Raw genomic sequence first — 23179 nt, 5'->3', positions numbered from 1 at the left:
TTCTGATGAAAAATGGCTAGAAAAGACATATTTTGAATGTATTCTCTTAAAATTGACTGTTTATACTCATCCTGATGATATAAACAAAAATGATATGCTACTAAATGTTCGTATTTTGAATCATGACGTTACCTTTCTAAAACATATATCTCATGGTGAAGTTTCTTATAAAAACCACTCTTTTTACAATTTTATAGTATTCTGCTGAATTGGTTTTTTAGCATAACTTTTGATGTCCATAACTAAACTTTATAATTTTCAAAAGCGACTAATGGGACCCCAAGACGGATCGAATGAGACCAAAACAGACAAAATCGGTAGAGCTTGTGCCGTGACATTTGCTCAGAATTTGAGAATTTTAGTCGGTATGTATTTCACGGTGGGTCTAGGTGGTCAAATTCAAATCAAAATCAAAATCAAATTATTCGCTCTACAGCAGCGATTCTCAACGGGGATACCGGGCCTACTTGATTTACATGGCAGGGGGTACCAGCCTAGAAGAAGGTTGAGAATCGCTGCTCTACAGCATTGCCTTGGCGTTCTCGATTGCGAGATTTCTGCTCGAAACTAGGTGTCCGAAGGCTTGATTGTTGAGGCAATTGCAAAACTCTTTTTACACTTTAGCTTCCATCCACCCCGGGATTCAAACTGACGACCTTTGGATTGTTAGTCCAACTGCCAGCGACTCCACCGAGACAGGACCCAGGGAAACGACTCCTACACCTGGACTGAGCTAACGACCTAACCTTTTTAGGTTAGTCCGGGGCCAACATTTACTTCCCTGTCTAACGGAAACGCCTTCCGCCGATCAGACAAATCTCGTCTCAAAATTTGCCATCGGGACCTTCTGGGATCGAACCCAGGCCGACTGGGGGAGAGGCAATCAAGCTTCCCCCTACACCACGGTCCCGGATAGGAGGCCAAATTAGGAATTCTATTGTTCGAATGAATCTATAGCTTTTCCTTTTTTTTTTGTTGAGCCTTGATACCACTGCGACCAATTAGAGGAATATTGTGGTGTGACCCTTTTTTTATAGCAAATCAGGTTAACCCAACATCATGGAACGATGAGAGGCAGCTCCTGTTTACTGCGTGTTGTCCCAGTTAGGTACGACTTGTTTTATAAAGTCTATCACCCTACTAGGACGAAATATATTGATATTGGAGGGCTGTAAGACCCCACGGAAAGGGGATCGATCGCCAAACCAGCGACCGAATTTTGCTGGGTTGGTTTTGCTGATATCAGCGAAATTTTTCTCTAAACCAGCGAAATTTTTCGCTGAAAAAGGTGGCTGCGCGAAATCAAATCCAGCAACTTGGTTTCGCTGGTTTGTTATTTCCGAAACGGTTTCTTTTCCAGCGAAAGTTTTCGCTGGTTTGATACACATCCTTCCGACAGCCGTCATAAATGTTTGTTATTGTTCACGTTCGGAAGCGATTTGTGGCAATCGAATTGCTTTAGGGTTTTTCAAAACAAAAAGCATGAAAAAGTTCTGCATCAAGTGTTCAGCATTAAAATACATACTCAACAGGTGAGGGTTCTTTTCAATGAAAAGAAGCACGTTTCCATAAAGTTCTCGCAGCAGAAAAATACGGTGCAGTGAAGCTGGAGATGTATTTGTACTGCTGCATAGATGAGTGCACAAATTGTCGCAGGTGGCAGCAAGAATCGTATGGCGAGGAACTTGACCATGGCCGCGGAACAGTTTGTGCTGTGGCAAGTAAGTACAACCTGGTTTATTTTGGCATAGGCTTCTGCCGCCAAAACAAAAAAAACAAACGTCGGTGATAAAAAACGCTGATCCAGTGCAAAAAAACACTGGTCCAGTGGAAACATTCGCTGAACCAGCGGATTTTTTGCCGGAACCAGTAGAATAATCTCCTGGTTGATTTTGGTACGAGCTGCTGCCGCGGAAAAAAAAACCCGGACGTCAGCGATAGAAAACGCTGATCCAGCGTGAAGGAACACCAGTTCAATGAAAAAATCCGCTGGACCAGCGAATTGTTTCCCAAAACCAGCACAATAATCTACTGGTTGATTTTGGTACGAGCTGCTGCCGCCGGAAAAACCCCGGACGTCAGCGATAGAAAACGCTGATCCAGCGTAAAAGAACACTGGTCCAGTGAAGAAATCCGCTGGACCAGCGAATTGTTTCCCAAAACCAGCACAATAATCTCCTGGTTGATTTTGGTGCCCTGCCGCTTTTTCCAAACCAGCGAGAAAATTTTCTGATTCTAGCAAAACTGATCCCCCAAACAGCGACATTTTTCACCAAACCAGTGTTTTTTTTCACTGGTTTGGTAGAATTTCATCGGTTTCCAAACCAGCGAAAAAAATTAGCGATTCTAGGTAATTTTTGTGCAGGCTGAGAAATTAGCGACATTTTTCGCTAGTTTTAGCGAACTTTATCGCGATTTGGCGATGGATCCCCTTTCCGTGCCCTTTTCCGAAAATTTTTTCCTTAGTAAGGTGAGGAAGGCAAAAAATAAATAAATTTGAACAGAAATACTAGGAATTATTATGACTTCGGTAGAGAAGCGTACAAAATACCTCGAGAAGAAGTTTTTCACACATTTTTTGATTTCATTTTTTATGTCGTTAGTAGACACTTCTTTTTGAATATGATTTTTCTTTGGACAATTTTCCAAAAAAGGCAGATGAGAAATTCTTCGCCAACTCACATTAAATCGGAAAAAGTTGCCCCGACCCCTCCTCGATTTCCTTGAAACTTTTCTTTAAGGGGTCGTTTTGGTCCCTGATCACGATTCCGAGGTTTCCATATCTCGTAACGGTGGGGCGGTACGGCTCCTTTCCCCTTTCATTTTTCTAGATTTTTACTAAGACACGTTTTTCAGTGAGTTGTAGCTCGAAATCGTGAAGAGATTAAAAATTTGGTACACCCAACTGGCAGTCGCATGATTGTGATGCATGGCGGCATGAAAGTATATCAGAATCTGCATGAAATCTGTCCTCATGCATTTTTTGCGATATAGGAGTATGACATTTTTGCCCGTTACCGACAATTATCGACATTACCGACGGCTTTTTGATTGTATTTCACAAAAAAAACACTTTGCAGAACGAGGATTGAACCACCAACTTCTTGGTTATTGATCCGACATGCTACCATCGCGCCATGGACGCTTGATAAAAAAATGAGTGAAAGAGCACCAACATATGCTTCTCTTTGGAGTGTTGCTCGGGGACGGGCCAGCTTTATATGTGTTGGTGAGAACTGCAGATCGCTGAAATTTTTACACGCGGGCAAAAATGATCTACGGGCTTGCTGCAAAAAATGTTATAAAATGTGACATTTTCTGCAGCAAATCCAATGTTGCAGATTTTGAGATATATTTTTCCTTTGGGTGTATCAAAGGGACTTTTGTGTAAAATTGGACGCCCGATCATCATGACGTTCTCAAAATTTCGGAAAAAGACTTAATTTTAATGAAAAAGTGTTAAAAAATAGTTTGATAGTCGTCGCCATTTTCTGTTACTGAACTGTCATGACTTTTTATGTGAAATTTAACACTCTACTGCCAATTTTTTTTTCGAAAATTTTTGTGTTCCCCTCCTAAGGTCATTTTGAGCAACGTTATTTCTACGAAAAACTTTACTTCTCTTGTTTTATATTTTTCTTGTTTAGTATTTTAATTTGCATTTATCTTGTTTATTTATGTTTGTTTTAAATAGTTTTTGGCCTACTCTACTACGTCCTATCATGTTTTTACAGTAACTTTTTCAATTTTTTGCATGTTTTTCACATTTTCTGCTATAAAATGGCACCATTATCATTTAAATTGTAAATAAATTCGTGGAGTCGTAGTCTGGGCCACTAGACCAAATACTGTATACTTCTTTGTACTTAAAATATAGAAATGTTAGTAAAAACACTGCCAAAGTTAACCTCTAAAAAAATGACATTTTTAAAAACATTGGCAAAGTCACATAAAACTTCCAACCCATAAATTTTCTAAAATTTTAAGAGTTCTTCTTTCCAATGCTTTTTAAAGATCAAAAATTGGTTGAAAATGGATTTTTGGCGAGGTAATCTTTTATATGATACAAAATTAGATCATTTTTGACCAGTTTTCGATGTTTAACCCCAAAAACTCAATCTCTTAAAATTTATTTTTCGGATGATGACAGGATTTTGTTTTCTAAATAAAGAACCAAACCGTTCATCACAACTATATTCAAAAGAAAACTCTACAATTCTACCAAATCACGAGCTATAACAAACATCCAAAGAGCCAATGTTATGCAAAATTTGCTGAACTTTCTGAAAAAAATACTTTCAAATGCCCACGATTGAGTTCCAGGAGTGCAAACTTTGAAAAAACTGTTAAATAGCGTTCAAATTTACCACTTTTTCAAAAGAAAACTTTTTCGTAAACTTCCAATTTTTGTTTTTGTCTGGTCTTAAACCTTGAAGAGACTTTGTTGCACTCTGAAAAATATCCCTGCAGAGTTACAAGACCAAACAAGATTGTGAAGAAAATATGAATTTTGCTGTCCTAGGCCATTTTTCTGCTTGGTGCGTTCGTTTGAGCCCACTGAGTACTTAATCAGCTGACAGCTCTGTAATTGTGTAACCGAACGAATACTCAGATACGAGTTACCCTTTCACTGGCCGTCACTGGATTTTTTTTGTTTCGGGTTGGATCTTGCCTTATATTTTTTAAACACCGTGCAACTCAATTATTTTTTGTTGCTGTTGCTGGGTATAAAGTATTGGATTCCATTGCAAAATCAATGGAAGATTGATTGGTTCTCTCCATTATTTGCCCAACTATTGAGTAAAAGTCTCTGTTTTCTCATATACATCTCGTATAAAATATGCAATACAGTACACGACGTCCAGCTACAGCAGATTAATATTAATTTTGACATGGACATATCTAATGGCGAGATTTATGTGTGCATAAATCTTGATTACCGGAGACTGCTCAGTGCGAAACAGATGCTCGTCCGTAATGCAATCTACCAGTAATTGACTATTGCGGGAAGGGAAATTATTGACGCTTGAATGGATCGTTTGTGAGTTTGTGAGGATGTTACACTGTTAAAAAGATTCTATTTGTTATCTTCATTAAAGGAAAATAAAAACAAGCAGAACTTGACCTTATCATAAATTTTCAATGATAACTTCAGAAAAAACTCAAATTTTTGGAAAAGCTCTCAATTTATCACATCATCATTAAAATCCAAATGCACCATAGTAAAACCGGCAGTCAATTAGACGATGAAAGTGCATCTCGTTTCATAGAGTGATGAAGAAGAAAAAGCTCATCCCCCGACGGCACACGTGCGCATCAGAGCAGCTACTGAAATGAATACTAATCACATGTTTTACCCTTTCCTGTTTTCTCTCCTCTCCCGTCTCCGCAGGTTTCCACATGACGCCCAAGCTGAGCAAAATGTTCCCCGAGTCCTGCCTGCTGATTGTGGTGGGTGTCATCATCGGGGTGCTGCTGAGGTACGCCACCAACCTGCACGTGTCCCCGCTCACGCCGAACACGTTCTTCTTCTATATGCTGCCGCCGATCATCCTCGATGCCGGGTACTTTATGCCCAACCGGATGTTCTTCGACAACATTGGCACGATCCTGCTGATGGCGGTGGTCGGAACGATATTTAACATCTCCACCATCGGTGAGTTTGACAACCATGCGTCTCCATTTAAATTATACAATTACATACTATGAACTGTCATCAATGCTATCAGGCTTCTCCCTGTGGGGGTGCGGCCTCACCGGAATCTTCGGGGTGGACCTGCCGTTCCTGCACGTGTTCCTATTTTCGTCGCTCATCTCGGCCGTCGATCCGGTCGCGGTGCTGGCCGTGTTCGAGGAGATCCACGTCAACGAGGTGCTGTACATCGTCGTGTTTGGCGAGTCGCTGCTCAACGATGCCGTCACGGTGGGTTACTTTGCTATACAAATTTGAATTAATAATTTAAAATATTAGCTAAAACTGTTGCACTTCGCCTCAACTATTCTCCCGATTGAACTATTTCTATCTAGTAGACTTATATAACAAACCCAATACACGCTTCTATGCCAGAAAATAATGACTTAATTTACATGATAATTTACGTGTCAGCCTCAGAGGAGCCCAATCCATCAGATATTGCACACCTGAACAACTTTCCAACCCCGTTCCATGCACACTTATGTCCAGCCCCAATATGTCAACTTGAATTACCTCGCCCCGTCCCCCATCCATTCACAGGTCGTGATGTACCACATGTTCGAGTCGTACAACGAGATTGGCACCTCCAACATCGAGGTGATCGATATCGTATCCGGCGTGGCGTCGTTTTTCGTGGTCGCCCTTGGCGGCACGATCATCGGTAGGATCAATTGAAATGAGTCCCCATCCCCACTTTCCTACAAGACGAACTGCTTGCTTTCAGGTGTCATCTGGGGATTCCTGACCGGGCTGGTCACGCGCTTCACCGATCACGTGCGCGTCATCGAGCCGATCTTCATCTTCGTAATGGCCTACCTGGCGTATCTCAACGCGGAGATATTCCACATGAGTGGCATTCTGGCGTAAGTTTTAATAATCTAATTTTTTTTTTTGCTTTATGAAGTCAACTCAATTTTGGAAATCATTTCCGTGAACATAAACTGTGATGATTATTTTAAGTTCTTCATATTGATATTGACTCTTTATGGGTTGATATTTGAGGGACCGTCGAGAGTGGGAGGTATCAAACCATAAAACGAAAAATCAAAGCATGCTATTTGAAGGGACTGAAAAATTAATTAAAACAGATGGAGCAACATTGATATCGAGAAGCTCGACAGCCAGAGAGTCGACTGTATCAAGAAGATCAACAGCCAGAGTGTTGACTGTAGCATAAAGAAACCTGATGAAATTCACGCAAATTTGATTGCATTACGCAGCGTTTGGAATAAGTTATAAATTTCATTTTTTTTTGTTTTTGAATACTGGTTGAAAACCTTGTTGGATAAATATTATTGAAATTTATTCTTTCGGCAGTTCAAACTTCACACCTCTAAATAATTAAAAAATATTTCTTTTCACATCAAATTTTACTTGTAGGGGAGAGTGAGGAGACTGGATTCCCTTGATTAGTATTGCGTATAGCTCTCTCAATTTATCACACAACTTTGAACTTTTTTTAACTCTAAAGAAATCTTGAGCAAAATGTTTTGTGTTCACTAAAATTTAGTTACAAAAATTTCAAACAGAACCTGTGTGGACGTGTTCAAAAATATTTGGTACAAACTGCAGTAAATCATCTGCAACAAGAATCATGGAATCGATTTACGATTTCAGCATTCCAAAATTCATTTTTTTTGCTGTGTAAACTTATATAAAAAAGAATGGAATGGTACTGTAAAATGCAGGAATTAAATATTCGTAAAGACATTTTAACCAATTGATTTTGTAAATAGTGGTTTGAAGTTTATTAGTTTAGGCGTCATCCATAAAGTATGTCACGCTCTAGGGGGGGAGGGGGGTCTGAGAAAGTGTGACATTGCGTGGAATGTGGAGGGGGGGTAAATTTTGACTGATTTTAGCGTGACGTACATTATGGATGAAGCCTTACTTAAAAAGTATGACGAATAAAACTGAAAAATATAGCTTCATTCACAAATAAATACACCCAAATCTCGTGAAGATATTTAGGAGAATGTATAACAAAAGGTCGAAAGACAAAAGGTCGAATGGAAAAAAGGTCGAAAGTTGACAGAAAATCGAATGAATAAAAGGTCAAAGATTTAGAATGATAATTATATAAAAATTTATCTTGAAACTTTAATTGAAAATTTGAAAATTTTGATAAAATTTAAAATCGTTTAAAATGTCAGTTCAGTGTTTAAATTTTTATTCGTGGAGGTCGAACTAAAAAAACGGAAAACGCGACGCAAGGCCCACATATTTTAACCTTTTTAAAGAACTGCTTATTTTCAATAGAATGGACAAATTTTGTCCTAAACTGTAGCCTAAATTTATGATATTATTTTTCACAACGGTAAAGGATTTAAAATGAAAGTATTTTTTAAAATTTTCAAAAACTAATTATGCGGACCTTCTTTCTCAGAAAGCATCCCACTTGACAGTTCGTTCCAAGGGACCATAAATGATCCAATGTAAAATGTTGTCCTATATATAAATTTATTGAAATTTAATAAAAAAACTAACTTAATCCACCTATGTGGTTGGAGCCTTCCTCACTCATTACCATCAATGGCTGTACACAAATTTCATCTATTTTTTAGATCTGGATTAAAAAAAGAACATAAATATCACTTAAGTGGCCATATCTCGAGACAGGGTTGCCAGATCTTCTATGTTTTGGACTCGATGGAAAGGTCTTTTGATAACCAAACCAACGATGGGTCGGATGGTGGATCCGGACATAGTTTACATACATTTAAGTGAGATCCGGCTTCCAAAAAGTACATAAATATCACTTAAATGGCCATATCTCGAGACAGGGTTGCCAGATCTTCAATGTTTTGGACTCGATGGAAAGGTCTTTTGATAACCTAACCAACGATGGGTCGGATGGTGGATCCGGACATAGTTTACATACATTTAGGTGAGATCCGGCTTCCAAAAAGTACATAAATATCACTTAAATGGCCATATCTCGAGACAGGGTTGCCAGATCTTCAATGTTGTGGACTCGATGGAAAGGTCTTTTGATAACCTAACAAACGATGGGTCGGAAGGTGGATCCGGACATAGTTTACATACATTTAAGTGAGATCCGGCTTCCAAAAAGTACATAAATATCACTTAAATGGCCATATCTCGAGACAGGGTTGCCAGATCTTCAATGTTTTGGACTCGATGGAAAGGTCTTTTGATAACCTAACCAACGATGGGTCGGATGGTGGATCCGGACATAGTTTACATACATTTAGGTGAGATCCGGCTTCCAAAAAGTATATCAATATCACTTAAGTGGCCATATCTCGAGACAGGGTTGCCAGATCTCCTATGTTTTGGACTCGATGGAAAGGTCTTTTGATAACCTAACCAACGATGGGTCGGATGGTGGATCCGGACATAGTTTACATACATTTAAGTGAGATCCGGCTTCCAAAAAGTACATCAATATCACTTAAGTGGCCATATCTCGAGACAGGGTTGCCAGATCTTCAATGTTTTGGACTCGTTGGAAAGGTCTTTTGATAACCTAACCAACGATGGGTCGGATGGTGGATCCGGACATAGTTTACATACATTTAGGTGAGATCCGGCTTCCAAAAAGTATTTCAATATCACTTAAGTGGCCATATCTCGAGACAGGGTTGCCAGATCTCCTATGTTTTGGACTCGATGGAAAGGTCTTTTGATAACCTAACCAACGATGGGTCGGATGGTGGATCCGGACATAGTTTACATACATTTAAGTGAGATCCGGCTTCCAAAAAGTACATCAATATCACTTAAGTGGCCATATCTCGAGACAGGGTTGCCAGATCTTCAATGTTTTGGACTCGTTGGAAAGGTCTTTTGATAACCTAACCAACGATGGGTCGGATGGTGGATCCGGACATAGTTTACATACATTTAGGTGAGATCCGGCTTCCAAAAAGTACATAAATATCACTTAAATGGCCATATCTCGAGACAGGGTTGCCAGATCTTCAATGTTGTGGACTCGATGGAAAGGTCTTTTGATAACCTAACAAACGATGGGTCGGAAGGTGGATCCGGACATAGTTTACATACATTTAAGTGAGATCCGGCTTCCAAAAAGTACATAAATATCACTTAAATGGCCATATCTCGAGACAGGGTTGCCAGATCTTCAATGTTTTGGACTCGTTGGAAAGGTCTTTTGATAACTTAACCAACGATGGGTCGGATGATGGACCCGGACATAGTTTACATGCATTTAAATGAGATCCGGCTTCCAAAAGTACATGAATATCACTTAAGTGACCACATCTCGAGACAGGGTTGCCAGATCTTCTATGTTTTGGACTCGATGGAAAGGTCTTTTGATAACCTAACTAACGATGGGTCGGAAGGTGGATCCGGACATAGTTTACATACATTTAAGTGAGATCCGGCTTCCAAAAAGTATATCAATATCACTTAAGTGGCCATATCTCGAGACAGGGTTGCCAGATCTCCTATGTTTTGGACTCGATGGAAAGGACTTTTGATAACCTAACCAACGATGGGTCGGATGGTGGATCCGGACATAGTTTACATACATTTAGGTGAGATCCGGCTTCCAAAAAGTATATCAATATCACTTAAGTGGCCATATCTCGAGACAGGGTTGCCAGATCTCCTATGTTTTGGACTCGATGGAAAGGTCTTTTGATAACCTAACCAACGATGGGTCGGATGGTGGATCCGGACATAGTTTACATACATTTAAGTGAGATCCGGCTTCCAAAAAGTACATCAATATCACTTAAGTGGCCATATCTCGAGACAGGGTTGCCAGATCTTCAATGTTTTGGACTCGTTGGAAAGGTCTTTTGATAACCTAACCAACGATGGGTCGGATGGTGGATCCGGACATAGTTTACATACATTTAGGTGAGATCCGGCTTCCAAAAGTACATAAATATCACTTAAATGGCCATATCTCGAGACAGGGTTGCCAGATCTTCAATGTTGTGGACTCGATGGAAAGGTCTTTTGATAACCTAACAAACGATGGGTCGGAAGGTGGATCCGGACATAGTTTACATACATTTAAGTGAGATCCGGCTTCCAAAAGTACATAAATATCACTTAAATGGCCATATCTCGAGACAGGGTTGCCAGATCTTCAATGTTTTGGACTCGTTGGAAAGGTCTTTGATAACTTAACCAACGATGGGTCGGATGATGGACCGGACATAGTTTACATGCATTTAAATGAGATCCGGCTTCCAAAAGTACATGAATATCACTTAAGTGACCACATCTCGAGACAGGGTGCCAGATCTTCTATGTTTTGGACTCGATGGAAAGGTCTTTTGATAACCTAACTAACGATGGGTCGGAAGGTGGATCCGGACATAGTTTACATACATTTAAGTGAGATCCGGCTTCCAAAAAGTATATCAATATCACTTAAGTGGCCATATCTCGAGACAGGGTTGCCAGATCTCCTATGTTTTGGACTCGATGGAAAGGACTTTTGATAACCTAACCAACGATGGGTCGGATGGTGGATCCGGACATAGTTTACATACATTTAAGTGAGATCCGGCTTCCAAAAAGTACATCAATATCACTTAAGTGGCCATATCTCGAGACAGGGTTGCCAGATCTTCAATGTTGTGGACTCGTTGGAAAGGTCTTTTGATAACCTAACCAACGATGGGTCGGATGATGGATCCGGACATAGTTTACATACATTTAAGTGAGATCCGGCTTCCAAAAAGTACATAAATATCACTTAAATGGCCATATCTCGAGACAGGGTTGCCAGATCTTCAATGTTTTGGACTCGTTGGAAAGGTCTTTTGATAACTTAACCAACGATGGGTCGGATGATGGACCCGGACATAGTTTACATGCATTTAAATGAGATCCGGCTTCCAAAAAGTACATGAATATCACTTAAGTGACCACATCTCGAGACAGGGTTGCCAGATCTTCTATGTTTTGGACTCGATGGAAAGGTCTTTTGATAACCTAACTAACGATGGGTCGGAAGGTGGATCCGGACATAGTTTACATACATTTAAGTGAGATCCGGCTTCCAAAAAGTATATCAATATCACTTAAGTGGCCATATCTCGAGACAGGGTTGCCAGATCTCCTATGTTTTGGACTCGATGGAAAGGACTTTTGATAACCTAACCAACGATGGGTCGGATGGTGGATCCGGACATAGTTTACATACATTTAAGTGAGATCCGGCTTCCAAAAAGTACATCAATATCACTTAAGTGGCCATATCTCGAGACAGGGTTGCCAGATCTTCAATGTTGTGGACTCGTTGGAAAGGTCTTTTGATAACCTAACCAACGATGGGTCGGATGATGGATCCGGACATAGTTTACATACATTTAAGTGAGATCCGGCTTCAAAAAAGTACATAAATATCTCTTAAGTGGTCATAACTCAAGACAGGGTTGCCAGATCTTCAATGTTGTGGACTCGTTGGAAAGGACTTTCAATTAACTAACAAATGATGGGTTGGAAGATGGATCCGGACATCGTTTACATACATTTAAGTGAGATCCGGCTTCAAAAAGTACATAAATATCACTTAAATGGCCATATCTCGAGACAGGGTTGCCAGATCTACAATGTTTTAGACTCGTTGGAAAGGTCTTTTGATAACCTAACCAACGATGGGTCGGAAGGTGGATCCGGACATAGTTTACATACATTTAAGTGAGATCCGGCTTCCAAAAAGTACATAAATATCACTTAAATGGCCATATCTCGAGACAGGGTTGCCAGATCTTCAATGTTGTGGACTCGATGGAAAGGTCTTTTGATAACCTAACTAACGATGGGTCGGAAGGTGGATCCGGACATAGTTTACATACATTTAAGTGAGATCCGGCTTCCAAAAAGTATATCAATATCACTTAAGTGGCCATATCTCGAGACAGGGTTGCCAGATCTCCTATGTTTTGGACTCGATGGAAAGGTCTTTTGATAACCTAACCAACGATGGGTCGGAAGGTGGATCCGGACATAGTTTACATACATTTAAGTGAGATCCGGCTTCCAAAAAGTACATCAATATCACTTAAGTGGCCATATCTCGAGACAGGGTTGCCAGATCTTCAATGTTGTGGACTCGTTGGAAAGGTCTTTTGATAACCTAACCAACGATGGGTCGGATGATGGATCCGGACATAGTTTACATACATTTAAGTGAGATCCGGCTTCAAAAAAGTACATAAATATCTCTTAAGTGGTCATAACTCAAGACAGGGTTGCCAGATCTTCAATGTTGTGGACTCGTTGGAAAGGACTTTCAATTAACTAACAAATGATGGGTTGGAAGATGGATCCGGACATCGTTTACATACATTTAAGTGAGATCCGGCTTCAAAAAAGTACATAAATATCACTTAAATGGCCATATCTCGAGACAGGGTTGCCAGATCTACAATGTTTTAGACTCGTTGGAAAGGTCTTTTGATAACCTAACCAACGATGGGTCGGAAGGTGGATCCGGACATAGTTTACATACATTTAAGTGAGATCCGGCTTCCAAAAAGTACATAAATATCACTTAAATGGCCATATCTCGAGACAGGGTTGCCAGATCTTCAATGTTGTGGACTCGATGGAAAGGTCTTTTGATAACCTAACTAACGATGGGTCGGAAGGTGGATCCGGACATAGTTTACATACATTTAAGTGAGATCCGGCTTCCAAAAAGTACATAAATATCTCTTAAGTGGTCATAACTCAAGACAGGGTTGCCAGATCTTCAATGTTGTGGACTCGTTGGAAAGGACTTTCAATTAACTAACAAATGATGGGTTGGAAGATGGATCCGGACATAGTTTACATACATTTAAGTGAGATCCGGCTTCCAAAAAGTACATAAATATCACTTAAATGGCCATATCTCGAGACAGGGTTGCCAGATCTTCAATGTTGTGGACTCGATGGAAAGGTCTTTTGATAACCTAACAAACGATGGGTCGGAAGGTGGATCCGGACATAGTTTACATACATTTAAGTGAGATCCGGCTTCCAAAAAGTACATAAATATCACTTAAATGGCCATATCTCGAGACAGGGTTGCCAGATCTTCAATGTTTTGGACTCGTTGGAAAGGTCTTTTGATAACTTAACCAACGATGGGTCGGATGATGGACCCGGACATAGTTTACATGCATTTAAATGAGATCCGGCTTCCAAAAAGTACATGAATATCACTTAAGTGACCACATCTCGAGACAGGGTTGCCAGATCTTCTATGTTTTGGACTCGATGGAAAGGTCTTTTGATAACCTAACTAACGATGGGTCGGAAGGTGGATCCGGACATAGTTTACATACATTTAAGTGAGATCCGGCTTCCAAAAAGTATATCAATATCACTTAAGTGGCCATATCTCGAGACAGGGTTGCCAGATCTCCTATGTTTTGGACTCGATGGAAAGGACTTTTGATAACCTAACCAACGATGGGTCGGATGGTGGATCCGGACATAGTTTACATACATTTAAGTGAGATCCGGCTTCCAAAAGTACATCAATATCACTTAAGTGGCCATATCTCGAGACAGGGTTGCCAGATCTTCAATGTTGTGGACTCGTTGGAAAGGTCTTTTGATAACCTAACCAACGATGGGTCGGATGATGGATCCGGACATAGTTTACATACATTTAAGTGAGATCCGGCTTCAAAAAAGTACATAAATATCTCTTAAGTGGTCATAACTCAAGACAGGGTTGCCAGATCTTCAATGTTGTGGACTCGTTGGAAAGGACTTTCAATTAACTAACAAATGATGGGTTGGAAGATGGATCCGGACATCGTTTACATACATTTAAGTGAGATCCGGCTTCAAAAAGTACATAAATATCACTTAAATGGCCATATCTCGAGACAGGGTTGCCAGATCTACAATGTTTTAGACTCGTTGGAAGGTCTTTTGATAACCTAACCAACGATGGGTCGGAAGGTGGATCCGGACATAGTTTACATACATTTAAGTGAGATCCGGCTTCCAAAAGTACATAAATATCACTTAAATGGCCATATCTCGAGACAGGGTTGCCAGATCTTCAATGTTGTGGACTCGATGGAAAGGTCTTTTGATAACCTAACTAACGATGGGTCGGAAGGTGGATCCGGACATAGTTTACATACATTTAAGTGAGATCCGGCTTCCAAAAAGTATATCAATATCACTTAAGTGGCCATATCTCGAGACAGGGTTGCCAGATCTCCTATGTTTTGGACTCGATGGAAAGGTCTTTTGATAACCTAACCAACGATGGGTCGGATGGTGGATACAGACATAGTTTACATACATTTAAGTGAGATCCGGCTTCCAAAAAGTACATCAATATCACTTAAGTGGCCATATCTCGAGACAGGGTTGCCAGATCTTCAATGTTTTGGACTCGTTGGAAAGGTCTTTTGATAACCTATCCAACGATGGGTCGGATGATGGATCCGGACATAGTTTACATACATTTAAGTGAGATCCGGATATATGTGAAAACACATTTTTATACATAACTTTTGAACTACTTATCGAAACTACAATCTGTATAAAACTCGATCTATGGGACCCTAAACCAAGTCGAATGCAACAAGTTCGGGTCAAATCGGTTCAGCCAGTGCCGAGAAACATGAGCTAGTTTGTTGGTCACATACATACATACACACACACATACACACACACATACACACACACATACACACACATACACACACATACACACACATACACACACATACACACAGACATTTGTTCAGTTTTCGATTCTGAGTCGATATGTATACATGAAGGTGGGTCTACGACGTTTTTATACGAAGTTCATTTTTAGAGCAGGATTATAGCCTTACCTCAGTGAGGAAGGCAAAAGGTCATCAGAAATGGTTTTAATTCGTATTTTTAGCGTTGTACTTAAAAATTGACATATGGCTTTGGGTCCCTGTTCTCCGAAATATTTAAAATAAATAATCCTTGAAAGAATGGACAGCCCTCAAAAAATTATTGAAGTCAGCAAATTTAAAAAAAAAAACATTCAAAAGAACTGCGCATGATTGAAAAATATGATTCAAAATATTCATAAACAATATATAAATTGAAATTGATTTTTTTTTCATTTTCGAAGTTTTAGTTAAATATTTTAGGGGACTAAGAATACATCTTCCGAGATATAGTACGTTATGAAGTAAAATCTGGTTTTGGAGTTGTAAATTTTTGAATATTTAAATATCGAAAATCTAGATGATTTTTTAAAGGTTTTCTGAACCTAAATAAAATCATTTTGAAAGAAAAGTACATTTAAAAAATATTTTTGAAAGGCTGAAAAAAAAATCTATATTTTTTTTCATGAACTTTGAAAATCTGTCAATTTGTTTCTGAGACACATTCTTACAAAGAAATTGAATTTATGAAAACGAATTTCTGTAAGAGTCACCTAATTAGCCTGTAATTTTCAACTGATTATATCTCGTGTGAAATTTTCTGATCTTTGCAATAAAAAGAATGATTTTTTTAAATCATGCTTTACTTTTAAAAAAGTATAAAACTAGATAATTTTTAAAAATCAACTTTGTGGCCCTTCTTGACAGAAAAGGTCCTACTTGACAGCTTGTTCCAAAGGGATCATATTTGATCCATCGATTTTTTTTTGCATCAAAATGAAAAAAAAGTTATCAGAAATGATTTCTAATAGCGTTTTTTACCGTTGTACATGTAAAATTTACATAGGGCTTTAGGGCCCAAATTTCCCTTATTTCTTATTGTACATAGACACAGCCACATTATAAAAGCTTCGAAATATTTTTCTTGAAAAGATCATAAAATTTCGCATAAGTTTAAATTTGTAACATCGGACCAATAGTTTTCGAGTCAAAAATTACAGGCTAATTAGGTGAGGCTTACAGAAATTCTTTTACTTTGTGAGGATGTGTCTCAGAAACTAAAAAAATACAACGAAAGGTTGATTTGCGAAATCGATGAAAACACCTCCATAGCATTTATATCGGAAGTTTTGTCGATTGGAACGTGTTAAGGGAGCAATAATCTATCATATTTTGACAAACTCAAAAAAAAATTCGAGTTGTGTGGTTTATATATTAATGTTTATTTTCTGAATACTTCTTTAATAATGTTTCTTATAAATTATTTATATTTAATGTTTCACTGCTTTATAATCTTTGCTTTTCAGAAAATCAAATTTTAGATGTAGAATTTGACTATTTTTACTTCAAGCTTTCTTCAGATTTTATATAAATTGATTTTTTTTCAGCATCACCTTCTGCGGCATCACGATGAAGAACTACGTCGAGCAGAACGTGTCGCACAAATCGCACACCACCATCAAGTACGCGCTGAAAATGCTGTCCTCGTCGTCCGAAACCATCATCTTCATGTTCCTGGGCGTGGCCACGGTCAACAACCGGCACATCTGGAACACCTGGTTCGTCCTGCTGACAATAGTATTCTGTTCCGTGTTTAGGATCATAGGTGAGGGATTTTGGACTGGGGTTCGACCAGGAAGCTAATTTGAGGTTTTCGTTTGCAGGTGTTTTAATTCTATCAGCGATGGCAAATCGATTTAGGATACATAAATTATCTAAAGTAGATCAATTTGTTATGTCTTACGGAGGTATGCAATCATGTCCCCCTAAAACCACTCCCAAATTTGCTCAACAACCCCACTTTCCTTCTCCCCACACATAATGACAGGCCTTCGCGGTGCGGTCGCCTTCGCCCTGGTGCTCCTCGTCTCGCCGGACCACATTCCGCTGCAGCCGATGTTCGTGACGACCACCATCGCGGTTATCTACTTCACCGTGTTCCTGCAGGGCATCACCATCAAGCCGCTGGTGCGGGTGCTGAACGTGAAGCGCGCCAACAAGCGTAAGCCCACGATGAACGAGCGGATCCACGAGAGGGTGAGGAGCGCCGAAATGTCTTTGATTTGCGTTGAAACCCGTTGTTTATGTTTCTTTCCCACCCACAGTTTATGGATCACATGATGGCCGGCATCGAGGACATCGTCGGCAAAACGGGCAATTACAATATTAGGGATAAGTTTAAGAGATTTGACAATAGGTTCATTCGTCCATACCTGATTAAGAATTTACAGGTGAGTTTAGCTGATGAGATTTTATTTGCCCCTTGAACTAACTTGATTCTCTCCTTTTCCTACCCAGGGTCCCGAGCCGAAGATTCTGGAAACGTACTCGAAGCTGACGATGCGCGACGCGATGGACTACATGCGCCGGAACCCGTCCACGATCGGCCAGATGTCCGGCACCGAGTCGATGAGCGCCCTGTTCCGCAACTACACCGGCGTCTTCGGTGGCAGGTGCGGGGCCTCGTTTCTGGGCACATGGTAAACAAAGTTAATAGATCGATGCATGCATGAAATAAATTTTGTGGGAGCACAAAAGAATCGAATCGAGGTTTAAACTTACTAACTCTCTATTTTCTGTGTATATTTTGTGTTTTCGTAATGTTTTCCTAATTTTTAAGTATATTTCCCTGTAATTTATTGGTTTTCTTCCTCTTTTATACAGTCATATATATTTAGGACTTGAGCTCCCGATTTTCTAGTAGCATAACGATTGGTGCCAGGATTTACTGCGAAGTGATTCCCGTAACATGCATCAATTTATTAGTTTTATTTACCTAATATAGATGGCTAAGATGTTTTTCTTCCTAACAAATTGTTCACCCCCTAAATTTGTGTAATATTTTCAAACTTTCAATCCATCCACAGCCCTAGTTTCTCGAATCTGGAGAACTCAACGCGTAATCTGGACATGCAGGAGCTGGACTACAATCCGTCGAAGAAAGACTTGACCGACGCAAAGATTCACCATTTGCTATCGGTGGAACTGAAACCGTACCGAAGGGTGAGTACTTTCAAAAATTATTTCACCAAAATGTTGTACCGTACATTGGCGTCATGCTAGAACACTTAGTTCGTCACCTTCGATTGCGCCTCACAGCTTAGTACCGGACAGAAAACCGTGAAAAGTGCAACCATTTCAACAAATTTCCATTTAGGCTAGCTTCCACCAAAAACAAACTGAGCAACATTTAACTCGGCAAATTATTTATCCCTTCAACAGTGCCAATCCCACATGATATATTTCGGTAGCTTTATTTCGTAGTGCAGTCGAGAATATCTCCCCCGTTTGACATTAATTAACATCCAATTTGAATAATTACGTTTCTCTTTTCGCCCTTTTCAACATCTTCCCCCCGTCCGCGTGCAAAAAACGAATCGCGCAAAAAAAAAATCAAACAAATCCCGCTTGAACCATCTTCACCGCTCCACAAATCAACCTGGGTGTGCATCGTTCGAAAATAAATCAAAAAAACACCAATTACAATTATAAATCATCACCTGCCTGAACGGCGGCCATTGCGTCAAACGGAAAACAAAACGAACCAAAAAAAATAAAAATAAAAATGAATCGGTGAAACAATGCGCTCCCCCACCTTCAAAAATATGCCCATTCTGTCGACATCCTGCCATCGGCTTTTCCTGGAAATGAACATCTCCCAAAACGGTATTGCTGAATTCCGAAAATAAATCCGGGTGGAAAACAAAAAAAACAAAAACGATTGCGCTCTTCCATGCCATCCTTGCCTCATTAATCACCGGTTCAAAAAAAGGCATCAACGCATATGGTACGAACATATATTTCTTTCGATTTTTTCAAACATTTTAAATTCATTCATTCTACTTAAAAGTAATGTCCCTGTGTCCTCGAGCAACCAAGCATCAATTTATAATGCAGATAAATACAAAATTGGCAATCCATTGGGGTTTCTCGAATACTATTTAAGCAGCATTTTTTATAAGCTTTTTTTGAGTTTTTGTCCCCCACCACCGTAGGAAACATATCTTAAAAAATCAAGATACAGTAATTTATGTCTGAAACTGACAAACAACTGTCAACATTAAGATAACTCCTACGGAGCCTTTTCGATAAAATTACCTATTTTTTTAAAGCTCGGCATATTTTTTCATAATTATCAATTTTGGCAATTGAACTTGGGTTTATGAGGCCTAAATGACCTTAGCAGTGTGAGTGGTTATTTTCACTCGAATATTGCAGATTTCAGAGATTTTGCAACGATCGTGAAAGTTGTATTGCACACTTTGCACCAAATTCTCCCCCTGTGCAAATCATAACTGCACACAAAATATTTGCACACTGAAAATCATACCCCTTCTACCCCCCGCTCGCCTAGAGTGGTGCGTGTCTCGACTGAGCTTTGTTGCTTTCGACCACTTTAGAACAGTTTCAAACTAGGGTGTCTCTGAAATCCGCAATAAAAAGCTCTCCAACAAAGTGCACACCTCAAATTACAGCAGAAAAAAACTATCTAAGACACACACCCTAGTTTGAAACTGTTCTAAAGTGGTCGAAAGCAACAAAGCTCAGTCGAGACACGCACCACTCTAGGCGAGCGGGGGGAGAAGGGGTATGATTTTCAGTGTGCAAATATTTTGTGTGCAGTTATGATTTGCATTCATCTCAATAAGTATTTTGTTTTGTAGTATTAAGTCTGTTAAACAACTTGTTGGTGCATTGAAATTTTATTTTAAGCTTTTGCTCCCCCACCTTTCGAAATTTCCCTATAAAATGCTGGAGCTTAAATAACGTCATGATTCGAATTCCCGGACGCTTCGAAACCCGGACACTTCAACTTGTTTTATCAATTATTTGGATATAAGTTCGCATTATGAATGTCAAAACTGTGTTATTTGATGAATTCTAACATCAACTTTCATTTAAAGTTTGTTTGAATGCTGTAGTTAATGCCAAAACAATTAAATAAAATAAAATTATAAGTTTACCAAAAATGCGAAACATTTCAACGGAAATATTTCATAGGCGTCCGAAGCACCGGAAAGGCAAAGCAGAAATTTATGTTTTTGATTTCCTTAAATTCTAGCAAATTTTTATATAAACTATCGATTGTTTTGATGTTAACAGCTTGTTTGAGACCTAAAGAATGCCATTCACTAACATTTCAGTCAAAATTTGTGCGATTCATAAGCAAAATCGAGTGTCCGGAATTCGAAGCAAAAGTGTCCGGATTTCGAATCAGCTTTTGACAGTGTCCGGGATTCGAAGCACAACAAGTCATTTTAATTTTCAAATTGTGATGAAAAATTGTTAGAAAAGATATATTTTACATGCATTCTCTTAAAACTGACTGTTTATACTTAATCCTGATGATATTTCTACATTTCCAACTTATTACATGATTTTTTCCCAGCTATAACAAAAAAAATATGGTACTAAGTGTCCGGATTTCGAATCATAACGTTATGATTGACTGAAATTGAAATTTTCATTAAAATATTCATAATGCAATGGAAAATGCTTAATTATGTATTATTAATCAAATAATGTCTTTTTCGTCTGTTTTTCTACTAAAAATGAAATTTTAGACCTTAGATCCTTTAAAGGCGTAAAAGTTTAAGATAATAAATATATATCTGGCAAATTTTTGATAGTAGGCAGCATAACTAATAGTTATTAACTATAGAGCAATTCCATGTCAAATAGGGAATCGGTTGTACCCGATCCTCTCCGATTTCAATGAAACTTTGCAGACATGTTATCCTAGGCATATATAAGCCATTTTTGTTTATATGGAGCCAGTTACACTCGATGATGACATTTGAGAAGGGCGTAAGTGTTTTAAATATTTTTGTATTTCGACCATTGTCCTAAGTCCAATCCTTGTGAAGTTCCAGCGGTTTCAAAAATAAAAATGTTGAAAAAATAAGTTTTTTGATGGTTTTTGGCAATTTTTATATGACATCCAATTGAAATGTGGTCAAAGACAAACTTATGGGAAATCGGACGAGCTTTCCGTTAAAAATATTTTCGAGACAAATCTGACGTATAGAAATTGCCAAAAACCATAAAAAACCTATTTTTTCAACATTTTTATTTTTAAAACCGCTGTAACATCACAAGGATTGGACTTAGGACAATGGTCAATATGGCGACTTTTATGTAAAATTGTCTGGAAAATTGACTCACGAATCCGGTTTTTGAAAATTTTGACGTTTAGAGCACATTTAAAAAAACAGTTCCAGTAGATGATTATTGTATTTTTTTAGGTGAGTTGCTCCATCCTGCATTTTTTGTGAGTCTTTTTGTAACATCTTAGGCTATTTTCACAAAAAATTTGAACGAAAAAAACATCGTGGGCTCCCCTTCAAATTTGACTCTGAAATTTAAAAATCAAAAAATCTCATAAGGTCAAATTTCCTAGAAGTTTGTCTTTGACCACTTTTTGATACGATGCAACGAATTCAAGATAAAGCAATATTTAAATTACGAAATACAAAAATATTCAAAACACTAACGCCCTTCTCAAATGTTATTTTCGAGTACTTTTGGCTCCATATACACAAAAATGGCTTATATAGGCCTAGGATAACATGCCTACAAAGTTTCATTGAAATCGGAGAGAGTCGAGAAAAAAGTACCTAAAAAATCCTGTTTTGGGCTGGAATTGCTCTATAATGATATTAAAATCATTTTGTGATACCATTCGCCTTAAATATTCTAAATCTGGGTAAAAAATTGATCTAGACCGAGGAACACAAACTTTAGACAAATTTTGTACCAGCTCAGCCATTATTTTTGACTTTCTTGTGTTTTTTATATTTTTTAGTTACTTTTACTTTTTTTGCTTTTTTTTGAATTTTCTACCATAAAAGAAATTATTGGCTTGAATGTTCTAGCAAATAGCGTTAAATCATAGTTCGATAAATAAGAAAAAATACTGCAAACTGGTGCTGACACAAAAAGAAAAAAATACACAGCAAGTTGACCCCAAAACATACATTTTTTCAAGCCTTGAGTTTTTTTCTAGTTTAATAATAGTTGTTGCAAAAAGCAGATTTTTTCAGCACGAGTCGTACATTTTGCAACAAGCTGCTTACTTTTTTTTGCAATTCCGTAAAAACAATCATCCATGTGTTAAGTAAATATACCGCTCAGAACAAAAAAAAAAAGGAAATAGTAGTTTATGCAACAAGTATTAAAAAAGAAGATTTTTTCAGCATGGCTCATAAATTTATTCAATGAGGTTCACCGAGTTCGATAATTACGATGAGTGCTGAAAAGATCATGTTTTGTAACGAATTCCACACATTTTTTTAAATTCCAAAAAAAACACCACTTGTTTAAAATTTGAGGTCAAATGTCCACATGCATTCGATTCACCATTCAAATCAAAACAACGTTGGAAATGAAATTTTTCATAAATTCCCATGAGTTTTTGAAACTTTTTTATTTTTTTTAATGAAAAATACGTTTTTTTTTTCGGAATTTTGAGTTTGCTATTAAATCGGGCGTCCAATTTTACATAAAAGTCCCTTTGACACAAAAATTTTCATCTGATCACCATTTCAGGCTACAAATTGTTGAAAAACATGTATTTTTTCGCTTGTTCAAAAATTTAAAGGGTCATACGCCACTCCGTCACGAGATATCGAAAAGTGGACCTCGGATTCGT

General features: G+C 38.5%; 1 protein-coding gene across 17 annotated transcripts in view; it reads left to right on the top strand.

Moving 5' to 3' along the window:
- LOC6041618 (sodium/hydrogen exchanger 3) overlaps positions 1-23179 on the top strand; it is a 133305-nt gene that overhangs the window by 78643 nt on the left and 31483 nt on the right. For 11 of the 17 annotated variants that reach the window (XM_038251225.1, XM_038251220.1, XM_038251219.1 and 8 more), the window contains 11 exons: positions 5393-5656; positions 5730-5923; positions 6236-6356; positions 6420-6558; positions 16917-17134; positions 17193-17276; positions 17357-17565; positions 17634-17759; positions 17827-18008; positions 18396-18531; positions 19301-19315. In XM_038251225.1, coding sequence (XP_038107153.1) covers positions 5393-5656; positions 5730-5923; positions 6236-6356; positions 6420-6558; positions 16917-17134; positions 17193-17276; positions 17357-17565; positions 17634-17759; positions 17827-18008; positions 18396-18531; positions 19301-19315 — 1688 coding nt within the window. The remainder of the gene's footprint in view (positions 1-5392; positions 5657-5729; positions 5924-6235; positions 6357-6419; positions 6559-16916; positions 17135-17192; positions 17277-17356; positions 17566-17633; positions 17760-17826; positions 18009-18395; positions 18532-19300; positions 19316-23179) is intronic. The other 6 variants (XM_038251222.1, XM_038251223.1, XM_038251231.1 and 3 more) reach the window with 3 other exon arrangements.

Source organism: Culex quinquefasciatus, chromosome 2, assembly GCF_015732765.1.
Source record: "Culex quinquefasciatus strain JHB chromosome 2, VPISU_Cqui_1.0_pri_paternal, whole genome shotgun sequence".
In the NCBI taxonomy this organism is placed as follows: domain Eukaryota; kingdom Metazoa; phylum Arthropoda; class Insecta; order Diptera; family Culicidae; genus Culex; species Culex quinquefasciatus.
The sequence above is the reverse complement of the archived record's forward strand: the minus strand, read 5'-3'. Positions and strand labels throughout refer to the sequence as shown.